At 34.4% G+C, this 14,042-nt stretch overlaps 1 protein-coding gene across 1 annotated transcript; it reads left to right on the forward strand.

The window, feature by feature from the left end:
• The first annotated feature begins 1,171 nt into the window (after positions 1-1,171).
• Positions 1,172-13,269, forward strand: LOC114178218 (glutamate-rich WD repeat-containing protein 1-like). The gene is made up of 13 exons (XM_028064001.1): positions 1,172-1,694; positions 7,701-7,764; positions 7,904-8,067; positions 8,370-8,448; positions 8,762-8,941; positions 9,035-9,133; positions 10,976-11,141; positions 11,258-11,364; positions 11,502-11,641; positions 11,728-11,800; positions 12,175-12,290; positions 12,577-12,694; positions 12,788-13,269. The coding sequence occupies exons 2-13, from the start codon at positions 7,717-7,719 to the stop codon at positions 12,920-12,922; spliced, it is 1,425 nt and encodes a 474-aa protein (XP_027919802.1). The 5' UTR covers positions 1,172-1,694; positions 7,701-7,716; the 3' UTR covers positions 12,923-13,269.
• The last annotated feature ends 773 nt before the right edge of the window (positions 13,270-14,042 follow it).

The raw sequence follows: 14,042 nt of genomic DNA on the forward strand, positions 1-14,042 counted from the left end.
GTCGAAGCATTTTGGATGTAGACACTCTCCTTAAGATTGGTATAATTCGTTATTCAGAAAATCAAATTTAAAAAAAAATAAAGTTTTGGATTACTTGGTAATGGTTATCATTGTCTCCTCAGGATTTGTCTAATCTATTTTTCAGAAAATTAAAATTTCAAAAAGATAAAGTTTTCAGATCGAGACCCTTTACATGTATTGGTCACTGAATCCTATGGATATAAATCCTCTCCTCAGGATTGGCCTAATCCATTTTTCAAAAAATCAAATTTTCAAAAAGATAAAGATTCCAGATCGGGACCCTTTATTTGGTAATGATCGCCGAATCTTTTGGATATATATCTTATTCTCGAGATTGATCTAATCCGTTTATCAGAAAATCAAAATTTCAAAAAGATAAAGTCTTCATATCAAGTCTCTCTACATGGTAATAGTCGCTGAATCCTATTGATATAGACTCTCTCCTCAAGATTGGTCTAATCCATATTTCAAAGTTTTTAGAATTTCAAAAAAAGAAAAGTTTTTGACCGGTTCTTTTTAGATTTAGACCTACTCCTCAAGATTGGTGTAGTCCATCTTTCAAAATGATCATTGATTTTCTTCTTTCTCTTTTGATAAAACCCTATCCTAGGTAATGGTTAAATTTGTTTTTTCCTTTCTCGATCTCTTCGTAAAATTATCGTATATGCTTGAATTGTTTTTCCTCTTTATCTTTAAAATCCGAACAAAATTAATGTCTTTATCTTTAACTATCTTTTAATATTATAATATGGAAAGCCACAATTTCATATTATCTAACAAAATTAAGTAAAAGATGGACAACTATGAACACATGATCTTGTCGAGTTGAATAAAATTTATTTTCAAAATTCAAAAAAGTAATAAATAAATAATAGATAAATAAAGATGGATGAAATAAAGTTTTTGAAACGAAAAATTAAAAAATGTGAAAAAAATTAATTAAAATTATAGAAAAAAATCATTTTAAACTTATTTTTTGTTCAAACTTTTGTTAAAAAATGATATTAACCCATGTTTACATTAGCACACCTATTTTTTCTATTCTTACAACCCATTTTCTTCTTTCCAAAGGCACAATCCTCAACTTTGCTAAATGTCACCCCTAATTTTCTACTTTCCACCCTCCAAAACCCTCAGCGCCGCATAACATCTGCTTTCATCTTAAACCCTAACAGACTCTCGCGCAGACGGGGATGGGGGAATTTGACTCGCGTTTTTTACACACTGGACCCAAAAACAGGAGACCATTCACTCAACCCTAACGCACTACTCCCACGATACAGAGGGTGCTGAGCGAAAAAAACCCACAACAATTTTCTTCCTCTCGAACCCACAACAATTTTCTTCCTCTCGAACCCACACACAGAAAATTTCACTACCAATCTTCATCCTCACTCTTATAACCAGCACGCACAACGGCCGTCATCTTCCAACACTGGAACGAACACACACATCGATACACACTACGAAGGAGAGGAGACGCTACCAACGAGAGTGCTTGCGTTCTCGTTGAAACGGGGCAGAGTCGCACTCGCCGCCAGTTCGTGATCATAGTTGGAAAACCTTCAGCGCCGCTTTTTGTCATCACGATAGCCATTGGAGTCGTCGTCGCGGCGCATCCCTGGAATCGTCTCCAACTTGCGTCCTAATCTCCCGTAGTTGGCGCCGCTGAGGTTTTTTCTTTTCACTCTCTTCCCGTCGTTCCCTGTTTCGTTATGCTTTTGGATTCATTGCTTGAATTTGGGGTTTCATTCTGAAATTGATAACGGTTTGGTTGAATATTATTATGAGCTGTTGAGGCCAATTTGTGAGGCTAAGGTTACTGATTAGCTTGGAGTGGGCATTTTTTGTTGAAAATCGTATAACCTATGTGTGCCCTTTATGATTTTGAGTTTAAAATTGATTCTGTTTGGGGTTTAGATGTGCTGGATTGGTGTTTTGGTTCGTGTTTCGGCATGAGTTTTCTGATGGTTATTGGTTTTGTTTCAATGCGATTCTGGTTTGAGTTTTTGATGCAATCTCTTTTGTGCCACGAAATTGGTGTATGATTAGATGAGGTGTTGATGATGTATTGGCTGCTAGTTTCTTTGGTTCCTTCGTATGTTTCGAAGGAACTATTTGTGGATGTTCAATATAATTGTAATGTTGGAGTCAATGCTGCAGTGTATAATGACTGGTTCAACATTTTGATTAGGCAGAGAGTAAGGCACCTGATGCTGTTTCTGTTTAGAGAACTTATCCATGGTTTGAGTCGGATTAGTTTGAGTTTCTTGTGTATGTGAAGTTTACAATCTGTTTTAACATTTGATATTTAATTTGTTTGGCTTCACTCTATCCTTTGGACTTTTAATTTGCAATATTGAACATGAATTCATTCCAAATTTGAGTAGGTATTTTGTATTAGGATGCACTCCATTTAGGTTCCAAATTTGTATACCAATAATGAATAAGGGTATGTTTTTACAGTGGCTGGCGGTACCTATATTTTAATTTGAGTCTATAACTATTTTATCATTTCTGACTTATTTGGATCTAAAGGTAATTGAATTCATAGTTTAAGGATGGCAATTTTGGGGTTTTTAGTTTACAATTTTGGTTTGAATCTGAGTTTATGCAGTATTTGATTATGTTTATGAAATCTAATGAAGATTATGAGCAAGTGAATAATGAGTTAAATTTTGATTCGTGGTAGTTTAAATTTCGTTTAAAATGCTTAATTGTAGAAATATTTAAGTGTCATAAGATATTGGGATATAAATTCATTGTTTGTCCTGAATTTTCTTGAGTTTTATGGGTATTGTTTCTGAATTTTGAACTCATTGTTGAGTGTATGTAAAATTGGCAAGGTACTCATATAATAAATTGAAGTAGGGGTGTGTGGCTTTGTGATTAAGATTGGTACTCATAATTGATGCTTGTATGGAGCAATGAATTTGATTATATTAGGGGTGAGCTCGTGTTTTTTTTTTCCTTTGATAATTTAATGATGGGTTTGTGGTTGAAAATTTGTTAAATCCAACAATTGGGATCCGCAGAACTGGGCCATAGTGACAAACATTCACTAGGCTCTAGTTTTGTTAATTTCCTTATTCTATATGGTTTGAGGTTTGTCTATAAATTTACTAGTATATTAAGTCCAACATTTCTTTTCTCATTTATTTATTTATATTTTTTAATTTCATACTTATACTTTTTAAAATGTTTTGGATACCTTTAAGGTCGTCTGCATCATTTGGTATTAGACTCTTCTATCAAAATTTGTAAAGACAATTTTTTAAGGATGTTTGTTTGGTCGTCTGTCATCTGACATCCTATCAATTAAGGTCTAAATATTTGTATGGTCATCCGCATCGTGTGGTATTTGACTCTTTTACCAAAATGTCTAAAGATGAGCCCTTTTGGGTGTTTGTATGGCGGTCTGCTCTTGACATGCCCACAATAAAGATATGAGTATTTGTGTGACAGTTCGCTTCATCCTAGTATTCATACCTTTTCTTCTCTTAAAAACTTTAAAAAGTATATACTATTTTCAAACATTAAATATCAACATTTTCACTCAAACTTTTACGAAAAAAAGAATTACATGAAAAAAGAACTATGTAACCCTATACAATAGAGATATATAGGAGCGAGAATTATCCTTGTTGGACCCCCCTAAAACCTAAAAACTATTTTGGTTTCTTTAGAGGGTTACTTTCTTATTATTTTTAGGGAAATTTAAGCATTTTGAAATCCACATCATTTTTGCTTTTTTAATTAAAGATATCACATTCGGGTGGGTGCGTGAGGTGTTAATACCTTCCCTACGTCTAATAGACCCTTAGACTCAATATGGATTTCGTAAATCGGAAGATCGTAACTCGGATCATAAGATTCTACAAATTTCATTATCACTCAAAATTCATAACTAAACTTCATAATAGATGAAATAAAAGAGTACATCATTAGGTGCAAACACAACATCCTAGCTATATAGGAGTAACAACATAATAATTCATCTAAACTAAATAATCTTCTAAGTTAAATTCATATTCTTCTAAGTTAAATTAATATTTCAGAGAGACCTTCAACTCCATCATTTCCATCTCCTAGACCACTCAAATCATCCATATCTAAGTCTTGACTATGTAAAGTTTCATCCTCTTCAAGTGGAATCAAGTTTTCATCCAAATCCAATGCTTCATTTTGCTCATGCTCATCTTCCATAATCCACTCTTCATCAGATGAACAATCATCAATGTTAATTTGAGCTGGTTTTCTTGTTTGTTTCTTCTTTACTAATTTTGAATTGGCCATAACAAAAACAACATCAATCATTGTGCTTTGCTTTAGCCTATTTCTTTTCTTTGTATGGACCTAAAAAAATGCAAAGTCAAATATGATAAGCAAGCAAGCACTAGACTAGGAATTTATTATAGATATATTCTAACATCAACTTACCGTCTCAAAGGAACTCCAATTACGCTCATATCCAGAGGAGCTACATGTCAAGCTCAATACATGAATGGCAAATTTTTGGAGTTTAGGATACTCATCACCATAAGACTCCTACCAATCTGCTTGAGTCTTTAAATTAATTGACCTAGTAGCCAAGGGACAACCAAAACATTTTGCTTGTTTTATGAAATCATCAATTTAAACATCAATGAGAGTTTGTTCATCCTCATCCTCCACCATCCTAGTTATACATTCCATCAAACCATGTTTCACTTCCAAATCTGCTTTAAATCTGGGACGATAATGCATTTGAGGGTTAAAAAAATAGCTAGCAGCATGCAGGGGCCTATGGAGTTGCTTGTCCCACCTTTCATCAATGATGTTCCATAAAGGCAAATAACTAACCAAAATACATTGCATTGAGTTAGTTTTTTGTTTTCCATTAACAAAAGAATATAGATAGTTAGATGACTAATACCTTTTTTTTGACAGCATTGAAAGCCTTTTGAATCTTCTCCTTTGCTTGGTCCCTTGCTTCATAAATGAGTCCCATGGCTAACTTTTGATCCGAATCAACCAACCAAAGCACTTCAATTTAAGGCAATGCACCCTTCAAACAAGTTATTATATTCTTCCAAAATTCCTTTTCTAAAACAACATCTTCAACAATTTTACCATCAGTTGTTTTAGAAAACTTTGTAGACTTCCACTTCAATTTAAGGCAATCCACCCTTCAAACAAGTTATTATATTTTTCCTAAATTCCTTTTCTAAAACAACATCTTCAACAATTTTACCATAAATGGTTTTAGAAAACTTGGTAGACATCCACTTATTGCTAGTAGACATTCTAATCATCCTAAAGTCAGGTACGATGTAGCGAAATGAGTAATACCCGACCTCACTAAATCTCTTCCTTTCGTGAAATATTATAGTAGAAAAATTAGAGAAGATCTCAAATAGATAAAGGTAGTAATTTTTTTACCTTTTGGAATTGTCTTCTCATTAATGGGGATCTTCGCTCATAGTCCTCGAACATCAAGTCAACACAATGTGTAACAACATTGTCCAATATAGCCTGCATCTCTTTGTCATCAACATTTGACTAGTTGGCTGCATTATCTGTGACCAAGGTTGTCAAACTCGAGAGTTTACGTAAACTCGTGAGAGTCCAGTAAACTCGAATCGTAAACTCGTAAGAGTTTACTTCACATGAAAAAAAAATTATATAAATAATATCTTAATTCAAATAGGTCCATAAAATTATATAGCTTAAAAGTATTTAAAATAAATAAATTCATACAAATACCGTAAATCATAGATTCAAATATCTGTCTAATCCTCTAATGATATCATCATCTTCATCACCTTCTTGATAAAACATGTGCATTTTCAGACATAATGGTCTAAATTTTCACTACAAAATTAACGAATAAAAAAATATCATTCAATGGTGCAGTGTAAGTGTGACTGTGTTCGACCCAAAGCTGAAATAAATTCAAACACTTAAACAGTGCACTGCAGCTGGGAATAAGTGAATAACATCTGCCAATAGAACACCCAAACCTAGGAACCACACTCGTGAACCTCGCTCTATTGAGAACACGTAACAGCGGGATGGTTGTCGACGGCCACCCACCGCGACGGCAAAGCGAGCAAGGATGACGGTAGGAGAGTGGTCGATGGGGAGTGCGAAGGCCGCAAAACTACTCGCGAGCAAGGACGAAGGCTACAGAACTGCTCGACGGTTGTTGATGGCTGCAGAAGTGCTCGCGATGGCCATAGGACAGGTCGCGATGGCCACGGAACAGGTCGCGACGGCCATGAAAGGGGTTGCGATGGCCACAGAACGACTCGCGACAACCACTCGACCCCGTTTCGATTTCCAATTTTTTCCCCTTTTGAACTCGCGAACTCGCTGAAAACTCGCGAGTTTGAACGATTCCGGCGAGTTCATTCACGAGTCCACCGATTCTGCTTCAAAACCGAGTTTGCTTGCGAGTTAACTCGCTGAGCATGACCACTCACGCAAACTCGTCCGAGTTAACGAGTTAACTCGCGAGTTTGATAACCATGTCTGTGACAACTTGAATGACATTTTCTTCTCCCACCTCTTCAACAATGTTATTCATCATCTCAAAAACTTTCTTAGCTGTCTTAAATATTGCAGATGCATCTATGGACTTCAAAAACACAATTCCCTTTGGGCTGTTGACAAAGAAGTTTATTGTTGTCCTTCTTCTAGTCATAATAGTACATCCTGTTTTTTTTTTCATTCATCCGTATGTGCTTGTAAAGCAAGGCATGTATTTTGAACTTCCTCCTTCAAATATTTAACTCTAAGAGAAGCACCATTGCAACTGCGAGGGACTGTCTCATGAGAATTGTCGCTCCCATACGACTTGCGATTTACAACAGTGATCCCACACGATCTGTGAAGATCGCGAGTTTTAAGTGAAGTGAGATTGGAGTGGGGGACGAAGATCGTAGACTCGTAATCACGTTTTTGACATGATTTGTTACAGGTTTTCCATAGTTTTTCCAAAATAAATTATGGGCCGACTCCTAAATTTCATTTTTATTTTAAAATACTATTTTTTCGAGTTTGTTGTCCCATCATGCGATTTAGGTTGCTACAATCTTATACCACAAATGCTTACATTGGACAAGGCTTTTATTGTAATGTATCCATGATTTCCTTTTAGAGAAATTAATCTACGTGCTAATTTATGATGGCATGGACAGTTAATGTCTTTTGGGTTACATCTATGCTCTGTGTATTTCTTTAGCCAGAAGCTGATCTAAAAAGAAGTTAGCTGATTTTTCTGATTTCTAAAGAATTGGATGATTTTTCTGATTTCTGGAGAAGCTTTCACCTTTTTATCTAGTGACACTCAAATCCTCTGATTCTTCATTATCCATGCTACTAATTTCAAATAAAAGTTGTGAACATCAAATTCATGCTTTCATGATGTTTAAAAAATACATGGTCATACAAGTTCTTTTGTTAGTGTGTGTATTTTGACCCCCTTTTACCTTCCGGTTAGTCTTCACCATAAGCCTACTCTATTCTCTACTCTGATTTTCGTGTCCTCAGTAAAAAACTTTGATTATTATTGTTATTATCTTTGTTTAGTGATTAACAATTGTTGAGTGCTTCGTGGATTATTATTGTAGAATTTAGCTTAGTATGTAGTTTTGCAATTTCTTTGTTGACTTCTTCATCTTCTTTTGTCTTCTCAGTTCCAACTAATCGAATATGACTCGCGGTATAAAACATAGGAAGAAAGCCAAGAGCAAAAACAAGGTTAAATCTCCTTCCCTATTCAAAGCTTATTATTATTACTTTTATTATTATTATTATTTTTACTTGCTTCATTATTGGCTTTTGAGGACAATTTTCATTGTTTCTCTTTATTTTTGTTTAAATTTATGGAAAAAATCAGGGCTCTAAGAAAGAGGGTGGGTCTTCTTCATCTTTGGCACCACAAATTCCTGTGAAGGTGTGGCAACCTGGGGTGGATAAGTTAGAGGAAGATGAAGAGCTTCAGTGTGACCCTTCTGCTTACAATTCTCTTCATGCTTTTCACATTGGATGGCCCTGTTTGAGGTCTTTTTCCTGGCTCTTATTTCTGTTCAGTCATTTGTGTTTTTGTTTTTCTGTTTGAATCAGAAGTGAGAAAAACATTGAGCTTCTTTTGATAAACTAACTTGTTTGTCTTTTTCTTGTATTGTTGTTTTTGATAATAATGAAACCATAAGTTCCTTTCGAGTTGACATTGCAATTCAATTGAGAATCTTGGCCAACTTTACTTGGGCATTTGCTTTACTTTCTGATTAGTATCGGTAATCTTCTATTTTTGGTTGTCATCAGTAAGTAATCTTCTACTTATGTTTTGGGACTTTTGACAGCTTTGATATTCTACATGACTCTCTGGGCTTGGTTCGAACAGAATTTCCACATACAGTATATTTCATGGCAGGGACTCAGGTCAGTGTTGTTTCTTATATTTGTTTTTGTTTGAGGATGTTTCATTATTCAAATTGAAGGTGGTTAGTATTCATGAGCAATATCACATGGGGTAGCATATATTAGGCTTTGTGGTTATGAGAGAACTTTTCCTTTAGAGGACTTGAGTTTTGAAAACAATTATTTTTCTTTATTGTAATAGGTAATTATTTCAAGAAGAGTTAATGCATAGCAACTAATAGTTATTTGGTCCACTTGCTTTGCTTCCTTTGTCTTTTTTCATTTTGCTTCTTTTCATTGAGAAACTCATTTTATGGCAATGCATGAAGCACAGGCAGAGAAACCTTCTTGGAATTCTATTGGAATTTTTAAAGTATCACATATTTCTGGAAAGAGACGGGAACCAGTACCTAAAGTTGAAACTGATGACTCTGGAATGGATGGTGAGGATAGTGATGATGATGATGATAGTGAGGAAGAAGATAAAGATGTTGCTCAGGGTCCCAGTTTGCAGGTACATTTCTCTTCATTTTAGTATTTATTGTTTCATTTGTTCACTGCTATAGATTTGATTATTCTATCCTTTTCATGCTTTTGTTAACTACAGCTAAGGAAGGTTGGACACCAAGGATGTATCAACCGTATACGCTCAATGCCACAAAATCCCCATATATGTGCAGCTTGGGCTGATACCGGTCATGTACAGGTTGGACTTTTAAACCCTTTGATTTGATTTTCTAATTTGTCATAAATTTCAAGAAAACGTTTCCTTGTGTTTATGGAATTAAAAATTAGGGCAAATTCATGTGATTTGGCAATTTTCATTTTGTTATGTGATAAAATGAATGAAAGTAAAATTGCTATTTAATGGAGAACTGTTGTTTCATAGTCATATCGACTTTGTTTTAAGACAGTGTAATGCTAAATGTTCACGAAATGACATGTGGCTAAGGCTATGATTGACTAGTATCTTAACTCCTAGTATTTTATGGTTTTGGTTGCTATTCTGAGTTACTCTACAAATTCGGTTTTTAGTTTTCTGAGATGTATTGATTGGACCTTGACTAAGGAAATACTTGGTAAAATTGAATCTCACAAATTTTTAATTCTTGAAGAAATTGTTTCACCCATACAAGTTCACAAGTGGGAGACATCATTACTCTATATTCTACTTGAGCACTAGATTTGGCAACCACATTTTGTTTCTTGCTTTTCCAAGAAATAATGTTTCCACCAATGAGAACATAATAACTTCTGGTGGAGTGTCTATCCATAGTAGATCTTGTCGAATCAACTGCACAATATCCATAAATTTGGGTATATTTTTTATATTTGTTCAATAGACCTTGCCCTAACGTCTTTTTGAGGTATCTTAAGATGTAAATGATAGCATTCAAATGATCAATACAAGGATTTTGCATAAACTGACTAACAACACCCACTGCATAAGATAGATTAGGTATAGTAATAGTGAGATAGATAAGTTTCCTAACAAGCCTTTTACATCTCTCTGGACCCGAGAGAGGTTCACCTTGGTTTGCCAGTAATTTTTGATTTGGATCTATAGGGCAATCTACAATCAGTCACACATGTTTCTTCCAAGATATCTAAAGCATATTTCCTTTGAGAAACTACAATGCCTTTCTTTGATTGAGCCACTTCATTGCCAAGAAAGTATGTGACTCCCAAGATCTTTAGTCCGAAAGTGATTACATAAGTGTTCCACACAAGGTATGGCAATAAAAAGTTGAATGATCTGACTTACTATGCTCATTCCAAAAGTTTGAACGTGACTAAATTTTCCATACCATGCACGAGGAGATTTGTCCGGGGATGCTAAACATGACATTGGCGGTCTAGTGCATAGATAGTAGAGTACCCTTTGTTCATTCCTTCACTAATCAGTTGACTTGTACTGCACTCTTGTATAATAAAAGATGGTATAGGTGAATTAGGCTAATCATAAGAATTTGATTTATTTGGAGACTTTGAACAATGGTAGAAGGAATGATGCTTACAGACATGTAATATCTTTTAGTGTTGGTTAAATAACATCAATACCTTTTTGAAGACTCGAATATCCTAAAAGACACTTTGGAGGTGGGGATGCTAAACATGACATTGGTGGTCTAGTGCATAGATAGTAGAGTACCCTTTGTTCATTCCTTCACTAATCAGTTGACTTGTACTGCACTCTTGTATAATAAAAGAATTTGCATCGAAGGTTATAGAACAATTTAAAGACTGAGTTAATTGACATAATGAAATTAGGTTAAAAGGACAGTGAGGGACAAAAAGAACATGCTTTATGTTCAAAGATGAAGAAAGGGAGATTTGACCAATTCCTTGAGAGGTAATATCTATATTAAATACCTATTTTAACTTTAACATAATTAAATTTCTTAAATTCTTAAATTATTATTAGCAGATATGGTTAAACATTCTGGAGTGTATTTTCTATCTTCTCTTTTAATCAGAAAATGTGTGTACCGTTCCCAGCGATGCCTTCTTTTTAGTATATAGTCTGATACTTGAGAACAATTTGTAGGTCTGGGACCTAAGCTCTCATCTCAACGCTCTAGCTGAGACCGAAACAGAAGGTGTTCAAGGAGTTGCAGCAGTTTTTAATCAGGACCCATTGCATAAATTTAAACACAAAGATGAAGGTTATGCTATAGACTGGAGTCTTCTTGTTCCTGGAAGGCTTGTATCTGGTAATCTTTAGTTCTATATTTTTCAGTTTATCTATATTTTATTTATTTTCCCCTGGTATGTCGTCATATTTTGTGATATTTGTGATATTAACCTTGACAATGATCTTCATTTTAAGGGGATTGTGATAATAGCATTTATCTGTGGGAGCCTACATCTGCTGGAACATGGAATGTTGATAATGCTCCATTTACTGGACATTCTGCTAGTGTTGAAGATCTGCAAGTACGTGTACTAATATGCAAGGGAATAGTTGCTCTTGTATTTTCAGTATAATATATTGTGAATACAATCTCTCACACATTACTAGTTTGCTTTTATTTATAAATTTGATAGTTGTAATGTTTAATTAATCCCTGCAGTGGAGCCCTACAGAACCTCACGTTTTTGCTTCTTGTTCTGTGGATGGAAATATTGCTATATGGGATATCCGTTTGGGGAAGTCACCCGCTGCATCTTTTAAGGCACATAATGCTGATGTGAATGTCATATCATGGAACAGGTATTGATTAATACATAATTCTATGGTGTTCCATGAATTGCCATTCTAGCTCTCTTCTTTATTTTGTGTGCTATTGTACTGAACAGGTTGGCTAGTTGTATGTTGGCCTCGGGAAGTGATGATGGGACTATTTCTATTCGTGATCTCAGACTGCTCAAGGTATAGGTATTTATCATAACGATTATAAAGATGTTTTCTTATGTCGATGGTTTTCTTATGTCGATGGTGTTTCATGTTATATGTTATGTTATACCCAGCTTCCTTGTGTTCCAGTGGGTATATTAAATCATTATTTCTAAACCTGTCATCTGACTTTCTTTTCCCTTTTTTCGTTATCACATTCATCTTTTATCTTTCATTTTTATACCTGTAAATCCATCTGAAGGACTGGAAGATGCATTATGGAATAGAAATATTATTGTGGGAATATGATTTAGAAAGTAACTTTCACGATGTTTGATTTGTTTCAGCTTATTGTTTTACTTTTTATTGTTATTAAAGCTGACTTGAAAGGAGCATTCATTTATGGGCAGGAAGGAGATTCTTTGGTAGCACATTTTGAATACCACAAGCACCCAATCACATCCATTGAATGGAGTCCACATGAAGCCTCTTCATTGGCTGTTTCATCTGCTGATAATCAGCTTACGTAAGTTCAACTTATTATACTATTTAGTGTGTGTTTGGTTGGGTCAAATTGATGTAGAATTGATTATAATTGATTTTCTAACGCAGAATTGGTACATGTTTGGTTTCCAAAATCAATTAAAGGGAAAAAAATTCACGTTGAATGAGAAGTAACTAATTTTTGTTTCTTCGTAGAATCAATTCTCCAAACTGAACCAAACACACCCTTAGAGAGATAGAGATCTGGTGGTAAAATGCTTAGTTGTTTTTTTTTTAATCTTTAAGAAGTTTTATTACCTTTCACACAGAATATGGGACCTTTCATTAGAAAAGGATGAAGAAGAGGAGGCTGAATTTAAAGCTAAAACCAGAGAACAAGTTAATGCTCCTGAAGATCTGCCTCCCCAACTATTGTTTATTCACCAGGTAAGTCCAAATGCTCAACTCTGTTTATCTGAATGGTAGAATCAACTCCCGGATTAACTGTTCATTCGTTTATTTTTCCTTGAATTAAAACAGGGACAGAAAGACCTGAAGGAATTACATTGGCACGCGCAGATTCCTGGAATGATTGTTTCTACAGCAGCAGATGGATTCAACATACTTATGCCTTCAAATATTCAGAGTACACTGCCATCAGATGGTGCTTTATAAGACACTCGCCAAGTTTTCAAGACAACCGGTTACAAGTTGGATAACCTGTTTTTGGTGCAATCACCACGACTCTACTTGGAATATTGGAGAAAGTTTCTTTGTACTCTTTTTTTTTTTGCTTTTGGTTCTTATTGTTTCTTCTTTGCCCATGCTTTAAGTTTTGTGGATTATCTGCGTTAGCTTGGTATGCTTCACTTGATTTTGATGCAATTTTCGTGTATGTTGTCTAAATTGTTGCTGATAGTAAGGTTAGAATGGAAACAAACAGGCTAATTTAGCCGAATGTTTGTTTATTATACCCGTCTTAATTTCATCATTATATTGATAAGGAATTTTGATAACTAGGATGTTAAATTTTAATGTGAACTTGTGTGATTCTACTGTATAGATTTCAGGTTAATTGAAATATTAACATTGATTGGGGCATATTGGTGGTTTTGTTAAGATCTCGAATATGTATGGGCTCTCCGTAATGGGGAAGTCTAGTCTGGAGTTATTTTTTTCAAGAGCCACAGTTTTCAAATGCACTTCTAAAACTTCAAATTTTAAATTTTTCTTTGTTGTATTAAATCACAGTGGATGGAGATTGTTACTTTTGGTGTTGTAATGTGGCTTTTCTGACAAGTTTCATGGGGGTGATACTTGGAGTGTACAGTGAACATTGGCTTCTTGGATTCGTGATGAAGTAAAGATAGAAAAAGAAGGGAACATTTAAGTTTGGGATATCGATCTGCAGTTTTTATTTAGTTTCCAATTTTTTATATAATTTGAGATTGTACAATCTTACGTTCTCTAAGATATATGCAAAACATTTCAGTTCCAAATTATCTAATTTAGAAGTCAGAATCATGTGATATATGCGAACCATTTTGACTTCCAAATTATCTAATTTAGAAGTAGGATTGGATTGTTAATTTAGATGTTAAAATTGATTTTTAAATTGTACAATTTAGATTAAAATTTCTGAGTTTAAGTTTATTTTAAATTATATAATTCATAAATTAAATTTGATTTATAAATTTTGCAATCTATAATATATATGAAATTTTGGAATATATTTTAGATTGCACAATCTAACACTTGTATTATATAATGCGTCGCTTTTCAATTTCCCAATCCA

The sequence above is a fragment of the Vigna unguiculata genome, chromosome 3, assembly GCF_004118075.2.
Source record: "Vigna unguiculata cultivar IT97K-499-35 chromosome 3, ASM411807v1, whole genome shotgun sequence".
NCBI lineage: Eukaryota > Viridiplantae > Streptophyta > Magnoliopsida > Fabales > Fabaceae > Vigna > Vigna unguiculata.